Source organism: Pocillopora damicornis, chromosome 1 (genome assembly GCF_964200805.1).
Source record: "Pocillopora damicornis chromosome 1, jaPocDami1.2, whole genome shotgun sequence".
In the NCBI taxonomy this organism is placed as follows: Eukaryota; Metazoa; Cnidaria; class Anthozoa; order Scleractinia; family Pocilloporidae; genus Pocillopora; species Pocillopora damicornis.
In genome coordinates this window covers 4,260,001-4,279,197 of record NC_142670.1, presented here as the reverse complement: position 1 = coordinate 4,279,197, position 19,197 = coordinate 4,260,001, and the positions used below count along the sequence as shown (strand labels likewise).

The 19,197-nt window shown below is 36.0% G+C and overlaps 1 protein-coding gene across 1 annotated transcript in view; it reads left to right on the top strand.

Annotated features, from left to right (window-relative positions):
* The first annotated feature begins 18,896 nt into the window (after positions 1–18,896).
* LOC149051420 (uncharacterized) overlaps positions 18,897–19,197 on the top strand; it is a 10,938-nt gene continuing 10,637 nt past the window's right edge. The window contains exons 1-2 of the mRNA XM_089183841.1: positions 18,897–18,963; positions 19,175–19,197. The exon at positions 19,175–19,197 is cut by the window's right edge and continues 43 nt beyond it. Coding sequence (XP_089039967.1) covers positions 18,897–18,963; positions 19,175–19,197 — 90 coding nt within the window. The remainder of the gene's footprint in view (positions 18,964–19,174) is intronic.

Below are 19,197 nucleotides of genomic sequence, written 5' to 3'. Positions count from 1 at the left end.
AAGGCAGCCTTTCTTGTTCAGCGAGGTCGTTCAGCGATATCCCGGCGACGAAAAAGTCATCTGCTGACTAACTCCGCTGTCTAAACTCATTTAGTCAGTTCAGGCGGATGACCAGAGACTAGAGCCATTCTTCTATTTCACCGCATAGTTCCGAATCAAACCTTTATCAATAATTTTTTCAATAATTTTTTTAACTTTTTTTTTTAACAATTTTTAAAAAAAAAATTAGAAAAAATTAAAACTAAACTAGTGAGCAGCGCTGTGCGAACAGTAGTTGTAAAACTTCTTTATTCTCTGACGCGTTTCGTCTAACTGTCGTAAACTTCTTCAGGTAGTTTTACAAGTTAACACTAAACGCCTACATTTATAAGCCACTGTTAGCGGATACTGCGGGGGCCAATGACCACAAGGGCTTGGCTGGACCTACGAGCAGGAATAGGCAAAGTTGTGAAAAATTTGAAAATTTCTTTTAAAAATTTTTTAGGCAAGGTGAGAAATATTTTTGGGAGCCACGGTCTTAGCTAAAAATTTTGAAATTTGAAAAAATGAAGCGGTTTTTTTTACAGATGATGCCTGGAAAGCAGTTGGCAAATTAGGTTAGGATGGCTCTTGTAATTTACAGAAAATGTGGTTTATGTTCTACTCATGCTATCTTAAATTTAAGTGGTATAAATACCTTGCTTAAAACAGTCGTGTGATACAATAGCAAACGAGATATACTCGTTCCAATACAGCGTCATGTGATGAACAGCCTTCATTAATTTTAGAACAAGTTCTATAAAATCATTTTACTCTTTCTCGTTATAGCCGAAAACTGTTTGAAGATCGGTTGTACCATCACTGCAAACAGTCAAGGTACTTCGACATGATTCAATGCCAGAGCTACTACCACTGGTTTGACTGGTAAGACGTTTTTTTGGTTTCTTTTGTTTTTTTTTTCCTTTTTTAGGTCTAATGGAGTTGTTAGAAATTACCAAGCAAAATTTATCCGCGACTTTCTTCCTTTCGGTGTTATGCAAAAACAGATGAAGAGCACGCCAGTGAATTTGTCCTTCACGTGAACAATAACCTAGAAAATCAGTTTTCCACGAAAAAAGCAGAGCATACAGTAAATTAAAAACATCGGTAGCAGCGTCACGCAACATTGCGTGATTTTCCAAACGTGACATGCAGTTGCTCAACTTAGAAATTACATGGCCCTGTAGTAATAAAAGAGGGCTTCATTTGCAACACTGTAGACTTCAACATAAGCAGAACCTAATAAATCGCTCTCTCAGCTTTTATCTCAGTGTATAAATTATTTAGCCGGAACTGAAAATAATTAATATACGCATGAGTTGGAGCCATTCCTGTCTGAGGTGAAATACACGAATGGCTCCAGTCTCTGGTCGTCCGCCTAAACTGACTAAATGAGTTTTGTCAGCGGAGCTTGTCAGCAGATGACTTTTCCATCGCCGGAATATCGCTGAACGACCTCGCTGAACAAGATAGACTCTTCCCTCTCTTCGTTATGTAATTAGCTATTTCTTGTTTGACTCATCGGTGTTGTCACATTGATATTTCATTGTTCCGCTTCGAAACATGCGGTTAACAATACTCACGAGGAAGGAGTTAAGATATAACTTATTAACTTTTATTATTTTTATCATCCAATCACAGGTCGGAGGCATTCCTGTATTTAGCCGTGTGCCCGCGGTACGCTACACTGAAGCTCGACACTCGAGTATGCGCACTTCATTGTCATCAGCCGGTGTTTCCTGGCGCACACTAATGTGGTATCCAAGTTACGCGCGCAATCGCGCCTGCGCATTACCTTCTCCCTCACCCTTCCACCCAAGATAGTGCCCGTAGTACAGTTGGCCGCGCATGCTAAAAGTGGCACTTTGTGCGGTCGGTCGTACGGTCGTACGGTCGCACGTCCAAATTTTTTCGGCTGGATGGGTTACCACTATTTCGTTTAATTGTGGGGCTACGGTTCGCGCGCTGCGAGCTCCGCTATAAAGGTTTCAAGTTCGTCGTTATAACCGAATTTATCAACATGAAAGTTCCATGTAAGCTGTTTTTTTCCAATTGTCTTTTTTTCACCCGAAGCTGAATTCAATTCCATTTTAAAGGAAACAGTTCTTGTAATGAGAAATTGCTGTATTACAATATCCTATATTGAATTGGTTTCCGGCGAGCTGAGTTACGGTGCAGCGGATCTCTGTATTCGATGCTCTTATTTAACCCTTTAACTCCCAAAAGTGATCAACAAGTAACTTCTCCCTATAATATCCATACATTATCCCACAAAAAAGTAATGAGAATACTCAAACTGATCAGGCAAAAGTTGTTTTCCTAATCTAACACCAACTTCTCATAACTAATTGACAAGAAAATGTGTAGCAGCTGGAATGGAGAATTGACAATCAGATCTTGGGAGTTAAAGGGTTAAAAAATTGTATTTGATTCAAATTTTTTATCAATATCTTTTGAACAAAAATGATGATACATGCCCACTTTTGGATACGAATTTACTTGCCTAAATTGAATTATCTCTCTGAAGGTGTAAAAGATGTTATGAACACTCGATGCTAAAATTCGCATCCACGCACGGTTATCCAATACCTCGTATATGCATGAGCATTAGTAAACAATTGTGAGCTTAAGAAGGCTGTACATCGGCCAATTTCCCTCACTGCATTTTAAAGACCGAGACGATGGCTTCGTCAGCAAAGGATCAAAGGATATATTACATGATAACAAAATATTTTCCTGCACCATGGAATGACCAAATGAATCTTTTAGTCTCGTTGTGATTTTTGCTTTGTTTTGTTTTCATTTGGGACGAATCTGTGACCTCTGTTTTAGCCAAAATTGTTAGAAAAGCTTTTATTCACATGACAAAAAAAAACTGTTTAGATACGAAATTATACAGGCTACAAGCATTTCTTTTTTTTATTATTTTGTGGGAATCAAAGTGGGAATCGAAAGAAAATACATTTTTCACTCTTGGGTAGCCGATCAGAGCACAGGTTTCCGGCTCGCTCGCGGGTCCTACCTTAACGTATAAATAGCCAAATTGGGTAAGTGCGTCAACAAAAATGAAAATTTCAACCCCAGAACCACGATGCATACGGTTTATTGATCATGTATGAAAACGAAACCTCACCAACCACATCATTAATTATTCTGGTTTTTTGAAGAATTTGGAACGTCCTTCAACTTCCTCGCCAAACTTGACACGGTAGTCATCGACGGTGAATAAATTTTTGTCTTCAAATGTTCGAACTACGTATCTACAAGGTGGTTAGTAGTATCATTTCTAACGGGTTATCTGTCAGAGTTCAGTTTTAGTAGATATAACTTTTCGCGCGATGACGGAAAAAATGGGCACGATGTTTGAGTGTTTACATCGTGCGTCGGAAGATAAAAATGTGGGCTCAGTAAAGACTGATATTGGAGCAGAATTCTGTTGTGTAAGGCTTGAACCCTCGACCTCCCGCACAACAGCCCGGCACCCCACAACCTAAGCAGCAAGCAGTGGTTTAACGACTATCACATTAACAAAAAAAATTTAAAAAGTAGGATGTTTATGTCATGGTGCTATACTCCAAATTAAAGAAAATGAAAATCTAAAAGATCTTGTATGAGGCCTAGTCTCAAATTGGGGTATAAATAGTGAAACAGCATAGCTACAAAATAGAATCATGGATCACGAAATAAACAGTGATACACGATTTTTTGTTTCGAGTTCGATGAGCTCATATTCAGCTTCTTCAATACTGCTGGTGTTACCAAGTGCACCGTTTTGTTACACATTTGTGGGGCAAATCACATTTTTCACAGGAGTTGAGGTGAGGACAGAATAAGTTAATAGCGACCTAATGCAGTAAATGAGATAAATGGGTATTGAATTAAGATACAAATAGAAATAATTTGAAACATGAGACAAAAGAATGAAAGAAATATCGATCTTATTTACTTGTCACGAACGCAGGATCGAATCTTAGACCATCGATCGGATATTACGATCAGAAGTTCTCACTTCTCGTTAATGTGCCATGACATACATTGGATACATAAAGGATCATCCTGTATACTGCTTAGATCATCAATTTCGAAAGTTTCATGTCTTCAAATACATAATGATAGAAAGGAAATTTCAAACTTTTTCGTGACAAAGGAAAAAATCATTTTTAACCGACGACCGAAAAAAAAAAAACCCTATCCGTCAGATAAGGTTAAACGACAAATATCAATACTGACATGTAGATAAACATACTAGACCTTGAGGTAGCTTATTTATCTTCCCACGAGGGATCTACGAGATACGAGATACGGGATCTATGATACGATCTATCACTTGTCTGTACGAATTGTTACACAATTATATATGGTCTCGCTTACTGCATCCAAACTCAGCAAAGAATTCCGGAGCTCAAAGAGACAGAGAGCTAGGGCCTCAGATTTCTCCTCCGACGTAAAGACAACTGATTCAGTAAAAATTTATTCATAAAATTCCTGTAGGATACACTGACGGTTTCTGTACACAAAGATGCATGGAGTACACAGATTTAACAAATTTTGAATATCTTCCTTGGATATTTCTTTAAGAACAGTATTTATGGTATTCGCTTTAATTCCTTCCAAGACGTGAAACGATTTAAATGTGCTTTTCTTTAGATACAACGAGAAGTCAAGTATTTTTCTTGGAAAAGAACTTTATTGGAGCTAAATTTATTGCAAGTAATCTTCAGGTGAGGAAAAATAATGTAGAAATATGTAGCATATTATAATCGAAAGACGAGAAAGTAGCAAAAAAAATTTACATAAAGAATACATACTATTGATGTGATTTCTTTAGCTTTGTACCTCCCTCTGGTGATTACACCGGACACCTACGCTTTTGACTGCAAAAATATTTAGTGCAGAATTGGCGGGAGTTATTTACAAGAAAAAAGCTTACCGTTATTATTTTTAGAAACTTTATGAAGTCGTCTCGGTGAGAGTAGAAAACGAAAATTTGAGAGAACTGTAACGCTAATGGGAAGATGACCAAAAACAAACGTGTATCATATTGAACGAGGGATATATCAAGTTGATCACTTGAAGAGAAATTGCATTGTTACATATAACTCACGCTGTGAATTCACCCTTATCGATTCAGTTACGGCAGAGTGTAACATGTCCTGCTCTGAGAAGAAAAGGGGTTTTGCGGATTGCGAGTGTTTTGCACTAAAAGGGAAAAAGCTGAATTTAAATTACAGAATTAATTTATCGCCATGGAGAAACATGTAAACAAGTAATAATCATAAAAAGAATAAAAAACAAAAAAACAAGCACAATAACATTCTTAAAGAAGAACAGTAATTTTGATCACGAAACTGGGCATTAGACGAGGTTAGATCTTTCAAACTCGTCAATATGTAACCATCATTTTTTCATCGAAATTGTTGTAAAGCAAAACCTTATTCTCAATATTTTGAGGCATGTAGATTTAACAAATGACATCGTTTGGAGAACAGAGGGATTCAGAGGATCAATTTTCATTCTGCAACTGATTAGAGTTGTAGAGCTAATGTTGTCTTTCATGAAAGATCGCAATCTTATTTTTCCGGTGGCTCACAACAATCAACTTTAATTCAGTCGAATTTACTCGGTTTATTGTTGTCAGATGCTGAAATGTTTCATTGGTTTCTCTCATTTGACTCGTGGTTCAATAGTTTGCACGCGATGCAATTTCCCAAATCCTTAAATTCCTGGAAGTGATATAACTTGTAGAGATTTAAATGTACGTAATCGTTATGTGGCAGAAGCGCGTGATGAGTATGTAACAGTGCTGTATATAATTATATAATTATAGCTCTTGTCAAAGTCAAAACCAGCAAATATCTCTCCAAAACAAACGAAGTTTGAAACAAAGCTCGAGGTTGAAAAGAAAAATACACAATTCCTACGTTTCTTTTGATATCTTAACATTCGCGATATATGGTAAGACTAACGGTAATATGGTTGTCGGTGAAATACCAGAATTTTTTCAGTTTCCAAGACGTGACATATGCATATCCACCGCACGCTGTAAATGTACCAATTTTTCTTTACATATTAAAGTATCAAGGTTGTCATTAGAACCGAATTTATCAACATGACAGTTTTACTTTCCATGTAGGCTTTTTTTTATGTTTTTTTTTACCTGAAGCTGAATGAAATTCTTTTTTAAGGAAATACTCTTGTAATAAGAAATATTTGTATTACAATGTTCGAAATTGAATTGGTTTTCCGACGAGCTGAGCGTCGGTGCAGCGGATCTCTATTTTCGATGCTGCTATTTAAAAAATTGTATTTGATGCAAATTTTCAATCAATATCTTTTAAATAAAAAAGGATTATACATGTCCACTTTCGGATACGAATATATTTGCTTGAATTGAATTATTTCTTTGAAGGTGTAAGAGATGTCATGAAAACTCGATGGTAAAATTCGTATCCACGCGCGATTATCTGATACCTCCTATATGCGTTTGCATTCCTGAACGAGTGTGAGCCTAAGAAGGCTGTACATCGGCCAATTTCTCTCACTGCATTTTAAGCACCGAAACGAAGACTTCCTCAGCAAAGGATTAAAGGATATATTACATGATAACAAAATATTTTCATGCACCATGGAATTACCAAATGAATCTGCTAGTCTCGTTGTGATTTTGTTTTGTTTTGTTGTTATTTGGGACAAATCTGTGACCTCATGTTTTCGCCAAAAATACCGGAAAAGCTTTTATTCATACGACAAAAATAAACTGTTTAATTACGACTTTACACGAGGTATTCAACAGACTACAAGCATTTTTTTTTTATTTTATTTAACTTTTTGGGAATCAACGAGGGAATAAAAAGAAAACACATTTTGCGCTCTTTGGTAGCCGATCAAAGCACAGGTTTCCTTGCTGTCTCGCGGGTCCCACCACAACATATAAATAACAGAGAAATTGGGAAAACGTGTCATCAGTAGTGAAAAATTCAACACCAGAAACACGATGACTACGATTTCTTGATCAGGTTTAAAAGGGAACCTCCTCAATGACACGATTGATTATTCTGGTTTTTTTAAACGCTTTGGAACATCAATCAACCTCCTTGCGTAACTTGACACGGTAATCGTCGACGGTGGATAAATTTTAGCCTTCAAATATTCGAACTACGTATCTACAAGATGGTTAGTAATATCATTTCTAACTGGTTATCTATCAGAGTTCAGTTTTAGTAGATATACTTTTTCGCGCGATAACAGAAAACATGGGCACGGCGTTTGAGTGTTTACATCGTGCGCTGGAAGATAAAAATGTTGGCTCAGGTAGTGCTGATATTGGAGCAGAATTCTGTTGTGTAGGGCTTGAACCCTCGACCTCCCGCACGGTAGTCCAGCGCCCTAAAACCTAAGCAGGCGGTGGTTTAACAACTATCACATCAGCAAAAGAAATTTAAAAGTAGGATGTTTTTGTCATTGTACTATACTCAGGACTAATGAAAATGAAAACCTAGAGATCTTGTATGAGGCCCAGTCTCAACTTGGCGTATAAATAGAACAACAGCAGAGCTTCAAAATAGAATCATGGATCACGAAATAAACAATGATACACGACTTTCTGTTTCGAGTTCGATGAGCTCATATTCAGCTTCTTCAATACTGCTGGTGATACTAAGTGCACCGTTTTGTTACACATTTGTGGGGCAAATCACATTTTCACTAGGGTTAAGGTGAGGACAGAATAAGTTAATAGCGACCTAATGCAGTGAATGAGATAAATGGGTATTGACTAAAGATACAAATAGAAATAATTTGAAACAGGAGACAAAAGAATGAAAAAAATGTCAATCTTGTTTACTCGTCATGAATGCAGGATCGAATCTTAGACCATCAGATTTTACAATCAGAAGTTCTCACATATAGCTATAGATTTCTCGTTAATGAGGCATGACATTTTTTTTTTTTTTTAATTTTAATTTTTATTTTTAAATTGCAAACAATGCTTACAATACAATATGAAACACCACTTACACTAATTACAATGCTTATTTACATTACTCTACTTACAGTCACTGATACTTACACTACTTACAGTCACTAATAATTACACTACTTACAGTATCCAGCCCTATTAACAACACAGTCTACTAATTATGCCATTACATACAAAAAGTACTATTTTCTTTTAACATTGCACAGTGACACATACCGGCGATGGCGACGCCCAGTTAATTCTCTAACAAAAATAAACTACAATAAACTAATAAACAAGGGAGAATATGAGATCTAAGTTTATGCATTGGTCTTCCATTCTTTTCCTTAAAAAAAGGGCAAACACAAAATTATATGAGAAATTCCCATCTAATTTGAAAATCGCGAAGCTTTCTGTTTCTTATAGCAATTATTTTTTCAACTTGTTTTTTAACTTCAACCTTGTGCAAAAACAATCTAAATATTGGAGAGGTGTTATTTTTTCTACATTCCCAAATAGTCAATTTCCCTAAAATTATCAAATAATTTAACAGATCGTTCCTCTGAAGTAAGCCAACCATAATATCTTTTAAAGACAAAATTAAATATTCGCCACTAAGATCAAACCACCAGACTGTAAATACGTTCCAAAAAGCTTGCACAAAGGAGCAGTTAAAGAAGAGGTGGTACAGATCTTCCGTATAGGTTCCACAAAAAGAACACTTGTCCGAATCACATAACCCTATTTTGAACAATTTATCGTTTGTAAACAAAATGAAATTCAATACTCTGTATTGAAACGACCAAACATACGTTTCGCTCGCAACAAGATAAGGAATAGAGAAAACTTCCTGCGCATTTGAAAGCTCAAAATCCGCTGTCAACTTTTTAAAGCCATTCGGGATTCTCGCTTTACTTGTTATCATCGTAGAATAAAACTGTTTACACTTTGCAGTATATGCATTAAAAGATTTAGACTTATAATCAAAATTCATAGGATCGAGATTACACGCTGTGGGGATGGGGCAGGAGCTTTTTGATTTCGTATTAATAATAGAAGATCTCAAGGCTGTCCAAGTCAGGAAATTAGTGTTAAGCCCTTTTTGCTTAAAGAATTCATAAGAACGCACATTGTCAACATCGAACTGTAAATCATTCAAATAAGTTATGCCCTTGTCAAAGTATGTTTTATAAAAAACAGGTTTATTATTAATTCGTATATCCTTATTATTCCAAATTACATTTTGAGAATAATTCACATCAGAAAAGGAGCATCTAAAATCCGCCCACCATCTTAGAAGCTGTAAGTAAAACTTACTAAGATTTAAGTCAAGATCATTTATATCATAGTTACATCTAAAAAGAAAACATCCTCCGTATTTTTTTAAGTTGTATTTGAGATAAGAAATCCAGGGCCCTTCCTTCTCATCTATGAGACGCGGAATCCAGGACAATCTTAATGCTTTAATATGTAGCTCAAGGTCTGTGAGATTCAGTCCACCATTCTCTAAAGTATTTATCACAGAAAGCCTTGTAACTTTATCAGGGCCTTTCCACAAAAATTTGTAGATCATTTTCTCCATCTGTTTAATAATTTCGGGTGGGGTTTCTATTATTGAGGAAACATATAATAATTTTGGGATTAGGAAAGATTTAATTATTGTTACTTTGCCAAATAGGGAGACACCTCTGAGTTTCCATAAATTAATCATTTTTTGAACTTCATTTAATCTATCCTGGAAATTTTGTTTTATAACTTGTTCTTGATCACAGGAGAAGTGAATACCTAGGGTCTTAACACCTGTACACCACTCAAGGCCCAGAGGTGTTTCTAAAGAATTTTTGTTTTTTCCAACCCACATAGCTTTGGTTTTAGAAAGGTTCATTTTTAAGCCAGAACATTTTTCGAAGTCATTAAGGATTTGTATTACTTTTTCGACTGATGAAATATTTGCTAGAGTAGCTGTCATGTCGTCGGCGTACAACAGAGACCTAGTTTCATCTTCCCCGATTTTTATGCCTTCAATATTCTCATTTGTTCTTATAGATATCGCTATAATTTCAATGGCAACTAAAAATAAATAAGGCGACAGAGGGTCTCCCTGCCTAACACCCCTTTCTAGTTGAAAAGGAGAAGAGAAAAAACCATTATTAAGAACACAACCTGAGAGGTTATTGTAAAACGTTTGAATCCACTTTATGAAGGAGGGTCCGAAATTAAAACACTCTAATGAGGCATGACATGCAATGGATACATAAAGGATCATCCTGCATCCTGCTTAGATCATCAGTGTCGAAAGTTTCATGTCTTCAAGTACATAATGATAGAAAGGAAATTTCAAGCTCTTTCGTGACAAAGGAAAAAATCGTTTTTAACCGACGACCGTAAAATAAAACACATCCATCAGATCAGTTTAAACAACAGGTTTAATATCAATGCTGACATGTAGATAAATATACCAGACCTTGAAGTAACTTATTTATCTTCCCATGAGGGGTCTATGACGTTGTAGCATTTCTGATTCCAGTATCATGTGCGTCACTTGTCTGTACGAACTGTTCTAAAATTATTTATGGTCTCGCTTTTTGCATCGAAACTCAGCAAAGAATTCTACAGCTCAAAGAGACAGAGAGCTAGGGCCTCAGATTTCTCCTCCAACTTAAAGACAACTGGTTCGTTAAAAATTTATTCATAAAATTCCTGTAAGATACACTGAGGGTTTCTGTACACAAAGATGCATGGAGTACATAGATTTAAACAATTTTGAATACCCTCCTCGGAAATTTCTTTAAGAACAGTACTTATGGTATTCGCTTTAATTCTTGCTAAGACGCGAAACGATTTAAATATGCTTTTCTCTAGATACAACGAGAAGTCAAGTATTTTTACATGAAAAGAACTTTATTGGAGTTAAATATATTGCAAGTATTCTTGAGGTGAGAAAAGCTAATGAAGAAATATGTAGCATATTATAATCGGAAGACGAGAAAATTGGAAAAAAAAGTATACGTAAAGAATACATATTATTGATGTGATTTCTTTAGCTTTGTATCTCCCTCTGGTGATTTCGCTGGACAGCTACGCACTTGATTGCAAAAATATTAAGTGCAGAATTGGCGGGAGTTATTTACAAGAAAAAAGCTTACCGTTATTATTTTTAGAAACTTTATGAAGTTGTCACGGTGAGAGCGGAAAATGAAAATTTGAGAGAACTGTTACGCTAATGGGAAGATGACCAAACGTGTATCATATTGAACGAGGGATATATTTAGTTGATCACTTGAAGAGAAATTGCATTGTTACAATATAACTCACGCTGTGAATTGACCCTTTTCGATTTAGTTCGGGAAGAATGTAACATGTCCTGCTCTGAGAAGAAAAGGGGTTTTGCGGATTGTGAGTGTTTTGCACAAAAAGAAATTGAGCTGAATTTAGATTACAGACTTAATTAATCGCCATGGAGAAAAAAGTAAACAAGTAATAATCATAAAAAGAATAAAAAACAAAGAAACAAAAAAACAAGCACAATAACTTTTTTCAAGAAGAACAGCAATTTTGATCACGAAACTGGGCATTAGATGAGGCCAGACCTTTCAAACTCGTGAATATGTTGCCTTCATTTTTTCATCGAAATTGTTGTAAAGCAAAACGTTATTCTCAATATTTTGAGGCGTGTAGAATTAACAAATGACATCCTTTGGAGAATAGAGGGATTCAGAGGATAACAGTTTAACAGGTACAAATTAATTTTTATTCTGCAACTGATTAGAGCTGTAGAGCTCATGTTATTTATAAAGAAAGATCGCAATCTTATTTTTCTTGCAGCTGACAACTTTTAACTTTCATTTACTCAAAATTTCTCGGTTTATTGTCGCCAGATGCGGAAATGCTTCATTGATTTCTCTCATTTGACTCGTGGTTCAGCAAACAGGCAATGAGAATACTCAAAGTTTTATCAGATAGAATTCGTTATCTTTGAACTAAAACTAAATTTCCGTATCTACTTTGAAAGGAAACATGTTGCAGCTAGAGGGGAGAATGAACAATTAGATCACGGGAGTTAAAGGTTTAACTGTACGTGATGATTATGCGGCAGAAGCGCGTGATGAGCATGTGACAAAGCTAGATGACGTGCTGTATATAATTATAGCTCTTGTCAAAGTCAAAACCAGCAGATATCTCTCGAAAACAAACGAAGTTTGAAACAAAGCTCGAGATTGGAAAAAAAAAACACAATTCCTACGTTTCCTTTGATGCTGTAACATTCGCGATATATTGTAATAATAACGGTAATATGGTTGTCGGTGAAATACCAGAATTTTTTCAGTTTCCAAGACGTGACATATGCATATCCACCGCACGCTGAAAATGTACCATTTACATCTTCACATATAAAAGTATCAAGGTCGTCATTAGAACCGAATTTATCAACATGACAGTTTTACTTTCCATGTAGGCTTTTTTTTAAGGGTTTTTTTTTTACCTGAAGCTGAATGAAATTCTTTTTTAAGGAAATACTTCTTGTAATAAGAAATTTTTGTATTACAAAGTTCGAAGTTGAATTGGTTTTCCGACGAGCTAAGCGTCCGTGCAGCGGATCGCTATTTTCGATGCTGCTATTAAAAAAATTGTATTTGATGCAAATTTTTAATCAATATCTTTAAATAAAAAGGATGATACATTTCCACTTTTGGATGCAAATATATCCGCTTGAATTGACCTATCTCTTTGAAGGTGGAAAAGATGTCATGAAAACTCGATGGTAAATTTCGTATCCATCACGATTATCTAACACTCCCTATATCCGTTTCCATTCCTAAACAAACGGGCGCCTAAGAAGGCTGTACATCGGCCAATTTCTCTCAATACATTTTTAGAACCAAGACGAAGACTTCCTCTGCAAAGGATCAAAGGATACATTACATGATAACAAAATATTTTCATGCACCATGGAATTACCAAATGAATCTGCTAGTCTCGTTGTGATTTTATTTTGTTTTGTTTTTATTTGGGACGAATCTGTGACCTCATGTTTTCACCAAAAATACCGGAAAAGCTTTTATTCGTATGACAAAAATAAATTGGTTAGTTACGACATTATACGAGGTATTCAACAGGCTACAAGCATTTCTTTTTTTTTTTTCTTTTTTGGGAATCAACGAGGGGGATCAAAAGAAAACACATTTTGCACTCTTTGGTAGCCGATCAGAGCACAGCTTTTCTTGCTCGCTCGCGAGTCCCATCACAATGTTTCAATAGCAGAGAAATTGGGAAAACGTGTCAGCAAAAGTGAAAATTTCAACATCAGAATCACGATGACTACGATTTCTTGATCACGTATGAAAACGAAACCTTGTCAACGACACGATTAATTACACTGGTTTTTTTAAACGCTTTGGAACATCAATCCACCTCCTTGCGAAACTTGACACGGTAATCGTCGACACTGAATAAATTTTAGCCTTCAAGTGTACGAACTACGTATCTACAAAGTGGTTAGTAATATCATTTCTATCTGGTTATCTATCAGAGTTCAGTTTTAGTAGGTATACTTTTTCGCGCAATGAAAGAAAACATGTGCACGATCTTTGAGTACGTGTTTACATCATGCGCTGGAAGATAAAAATGTGGGCTCAGTGAGAGCTGATATTGGAGCAGCTCCCGCACGGTAGTCCAGTGCCCTACAACATAAGCAGGCAGTGGTTTAACGATCATCAAATCACCAAAAAAATTTAAAAAGTAGGATGTTTATGTCATTGTGCTATACTCGGGATTAATGAAAATGAAAACCTAATAGATCTTGTATGAGGCCCAGTCTCAACCTGGCGTATAAATAGTGAAACAGCATAGCTCCAAAATAGAATCATAGATCACGAAATAAACAATGATACACGACTTTCTGTTTCGAGTTCGATGAGCTCATATTCAGCTTCTTCAATACTGCTGGTGTTATCAAGTGCACCGTTTTGTTACACATTTGTGGGGCAAATCACATTTTCAAAGGAGTTAAAGTGAGGACAGAATAAGTTAATAGCGACCTAATGCAGTGAATGAGATAAACGGGTATTGACTAAAGATACAAATATAAATAATTTGAAACATGAGACAAAAGAATGAAAGAAATACCGATCTATTTATTCGTCACGAACGCAGGATCGAATCTTAGACAATCGGAGTTTACGATCTAAAGTTCTCACATATAGCTACTCTTTCTCGTTAATGAGCCATGACATACAATGGATACATAAAGGATCATCCTGCATACTGCTTAGATCGTTAATGTCAAAAGTTTCATGTCTTAAAATACATAATGATAGAAAGGAAATTTCAAGCTCTTTCGTGACAAAGGAAAAAAAATCTTTTTCAACCGATGACCCCCAAAAAAACCCTATCCGTCAGATCAGGTTTAACGACAGATTAAATATCAATGCTGACATGCAGATAAACATATCAGACCTTGAGGTAGCTGATATATCTTCCCATGAGGGATCTACGAAGGTGCGACATTTCTGATTCCAGTATCATGTGCGTCATTTGTCTGTAAGAACTGCTCTAAAATTATTTATGGTCTCGCTTTCTGCATCCAAACTCAGCAAAGAATTCTGAAGCTCAAAGAGACAGAGAGCTAAGGCCTCAGATTTCTTTTCCAACTTAAAGACAACTGGTTCAGTAAAAATTTATTCCTAAAATTCCTGTAGGGTACACTGAGGGCTTCTGTACACAAAGATGCATGGAGTACACAGATTTAACAAATTTTGAATATCTTCCTCGGATATTTCTCTAAGAACAGTACTTATGGTATTCGCTTTAATTCTTTCCAAGACGCGAAACGATTTAAATATGCTTTTCTCTAGATACAACGAGAAGTCAAGTATTTTTCTTGGAAAAGAACTTTATTGGAGTTAAATTTATTGCAAGTATTCTTGAGGTGAGGAAAGATAATGAAGAAATATGCAGCATATTATAATCAAAAGACGAGTAAATTGGAAAAAAAATCTACATAAAGAATACATATTATTGATGTGATTTCTTTAGCTTTGTATCTCCCTCTGGTGATTTCACTGGACACCTACGCTTTTGACTGCTAAAACATTAAGTGCAGAATTGGCGGGAGTTATTTACAAGAAAAAAGCTTACCGTTATCATTTTTAGAAACTTTTTGAAGTTGTCACGGTGAGAGCGGAAAATGAAAATTTGAGAGAACTGTAACGCTAATGGGAAGATGACCAAAAACAAACGTGTATCATATCGAACGAGGAATAGATCGAGTTTATCACTTGAAGAGAAATTGCATTGGTACAATAGAACTCACGGTGTGAATTCATCCTTATCGATTCAGTTATGGCAGGGTGTAACATGTCCTGTTTTGAGGAGAAAAGGGGTTTTGCGGATTGCGAGTGTTTTACACTAAAAGAAAAAGAGCTGAATTTAAATCACAGAATTAACTAATCGCCATGGAGAAACATGTAAACAAGTAATAATCATTAAAAAGAATAAAAACACAAACTAACTAAAAAACAATCAATAACTTTCTTAAAGAAGAACAGCAAGTTTGATCACGAAACTGGGCATTAGATGCGGTTAGATCTTTCAAACTCGTGAATATGTTACCTTCGTTTTTTCATCGAATTGTTATGAAGCAAAATATTATTTTTGATATTTTCAGGCATGTAGAATTAACAAATGACATCGTCTGGAGAATATACGGATTCAGAGGATAACAGTTTAACAGGTACAAATCAATTTTCATTCTGCAATTGATTAGAGCTGTAGAGCTCATGTTATTTCTAATGAAAGATCGCAATCTTATTTTTCTTGCGGCTGACAACGACCAAATTTAATTTCAGTCAAATTTTCCAGTTTATTGTTATCTGATGTGAAGATATTTCAATGGTTTCTCTCATTTGACTGGTTTAATAGTCTGCACGCGATGCAATTTCCTAAAGCCTTAAACTCCTAGAAGTGATATAACTTGTAACGTATTCCTTTAATATCAATACATTATCCAGCAAACAGGCAATGAGAATACTCAAAGTTTTATCAGGTAGAATTCGTTATCTTTGAACTAACACCAAATTTCTGTATCTACTTTGAAATGAAACATGTAGCAGCTAGAGGGGAGAATTAACAATTAGATCTCAGGAGTTAAAGGTTTAACTGTGCGTGATGATTATGCGGCAGAAGCGCGTGACGAGCATGTGACAAAGCTAGATAACGTGCCGTATATAATTAGAGCTCTCGTCAATATCAAAACCAGCAAATATCTCTCGAATACAAACGAAGTTTGTAACAAAGCTCGAGGTTGAAAAAAAATTACACAATCCGTACGTTTCTTTTGATATGGTAACATTTGCGATATATAGTAATAATAACGGTAATATGGTTGTCGGTGAAATACCAGATTTTTTTCAGTTTCCAAAACGTGACATCTCCACCACACGCGGTAAATGTACCATTTATATCTTCGCATATAAAGGTATCAATGTCGTCATTACAACCGGATTTATCAACATGACAATTTTACCTTCCATGTGGGCTGTTTTTTTTTTCGATTGTATTTTTTACCTGAAGCTGAATTCAATTGTTTTTTAAAGAAAATAGTTCTTGTAATGAGAAACTATTGTATTACAATGTCTGAAATTGAATTGATTTTTCGGTGAGCTGAGTTTCGGTGCAGCGGATCTCTGTAATCGATGCTCCTATTTAAAAAATTGTATTTGATTCAAATTTTCAATCAATACCTTTTGAATAAAATGAATGATACATGTCGGCCTATCGATACGAATTTATCTGCTTGAATTGAATTATCTGTTTGAAGGAGTTAAAAGATGTCATGAACACTCGATGGTAAAATTCGTATCCACGCGCGGTTATCTAATACCTCATATATGCGTTAATAAAATAATTCAAATAGTACGCGCGCTCTGATTGGCCATAAAACCATTTTACATGAGCGTATGTAAACACGGTTTTCGTTCCTCTTTCATTAGTTATTTTATAAAAGAAATGTAAAATGGTTTCCGTGTTTACATAGCCTGATGTAAACACTTGGGAGGTTGGGAGAACACGAGATAAGCTGGAAACCACTCCGCTTTGCGTCGTGGTTTCCTACGCTTATCTCGTGTTCTCCCAACCTCCCAAGTGTTTACATCAGGCTATGTAAACACGGAAACCATTTTACATTTCTTCATTGTATTACTGGAAAAGTGTGAGCCTAAAAATGGCTGTACATCGGCCAATTTCCATCTGCGAGTTTCGTTGCGATTTTTATTTTGTTTAGGTCGAATCCGTAACCTCTGTTTTAGACAAAAATGCTGGAAAAGCTTTTATTCATAGGACAAAAATGTACTGTTTAGTTACGAAATTATACGAGGTATTCAACAGGCTACAAGCATTTCTTTATTTCCTTCTGTGGGGAATCAAAGTGGGAATCGAAAGAAAACACATTTTGCATTCTTGGGTAACCGATCAGAGCACAGCTTTCCTGCTCTCTCACGGGTCCCACTTTAACGTATAAATAGCAGAGGAATTGGGAAGACGTGTCAACAAAAGTGAAAATTTTAACCCCAGAACCACGATGACTAAGACTTCTTGATCACGTATGAAAACTAAACCCCGTCAACGACACGATTAATTATTCTGGTCTTTTAAACGTTTTGGAACATCAATCCACCTCCTCGCAAAACTTGACACGATAATCTTCGACGGTGAATAAATTTTTGTCTTCAAATGTTCTAACTACGTATCTACAAGGGAGTTAGTAGTATCATTTCTAAGTGGTTATCTGTCAGAGTTCGGTTTTAGTAGATATACCTTTACGCGCGATGGCGGACTAAATAGGCACATTTTTTGCTTGTTTACACCGTGCGCTGGAAGATAAAACTGTGAGCTCAGTAAATGCTGATCTTGGAGCAGAAGCTTGTTCTGTATGGCAAGACCACCTCAGCAGCTTCAGGGAAATGTTCCAGATTTCCCATCCGCTATAATATTGCAAAAGATTCTCTTTTGATCAGCAATTCGTTCACAAATAATTTTTCAGTCTCATTTCTCTTTCAGTCTACTTCCTCCGCCAAATGCTCATGGCCTGGCAGTGAATTCACTCGATGGCCTACAAGATTAAGCTATGCAGGAGTCTGTGTGTTGCGCTTGGCTTTCAATTTGTTGTGGATGAAGTTTCTTGATAGCAAGAGTTTTGTTGAAAAGGACACTTTCCAGTGCCATCTTCTCCAGTCCCTCAAAATAACCTCGTATTCAGCGCCTTTTCTGAATTCGAAATGAAAAACTCGAGTACTTCCCCAACATAATTTGGAGAGGGACCAGCTCTAAATTTAGTATCTAAATTTCCTGGTTCCTTCAAAAAATAATTAATGAAGGAGTTTATTGACCAGAACTTATAATTCTGTTAATAAAAAAAAGACTTTGTCCAGCAATTTTTCGATAGCTTTGAGGGACATTTTACACATGCACTTTGTAGGAGAACAGGGTCGATAAACGTGTTTCTTCACGCAATAGGCTCGCGGGGTGTTGGTAGAATTCGTGACGGTAACGCAAGCCCTCAAAGGTGTTTCGGTTTCGTTTGTTGCATAATTTTTGATCCATGCTTATCCATGCCTACCGGGTACAACTAGATTGTTTATTGCAACTCACGCTTTTTGATAGGGGACAGCCTTGAACGACGTTTCAAAAGATGAGACTACGAAAACAAACTAACAAACAGGCAATTGAAAAAACAAACATGACACAACCCGCAGAAATTGACTGTCATGCAATCACAATAGCGTGACGGAGGAAACTTTGAGATTCTTATTCATCCTCTATGATTAAGTATAAAATGTTTTCTCTGGGTTACTTTCATCTGAGTCTCCTCTTTTGATTTTAAACAATGTAGCGCAGTACAATCGATTCAATTTTATTTCTAGCTATGGCAGAAAGCAACCTCCCAACAACGAGAGAAGAACTGGAGGTGAAAAATGAGTTTCCAGCCACAGGTGAGAAAAAGCAACAGGGAAAGACTTCGTTGTGGTAATTTTGTACTGTTTGTTAATTAAGTATATCTTAATTCTGGTGCACAATTTTTTGGATCAATTCGACCCGAAGGTTTTAAGGAATCCACTAAATACGCCAGTATTAGAACGCTAGTTGTAATTGCACATAGTTGTGATCACTAGCAAAGTTGAAATATCTGCTCGGTAATTTCAGCGACAGAAGAAAGTCAAGTTACG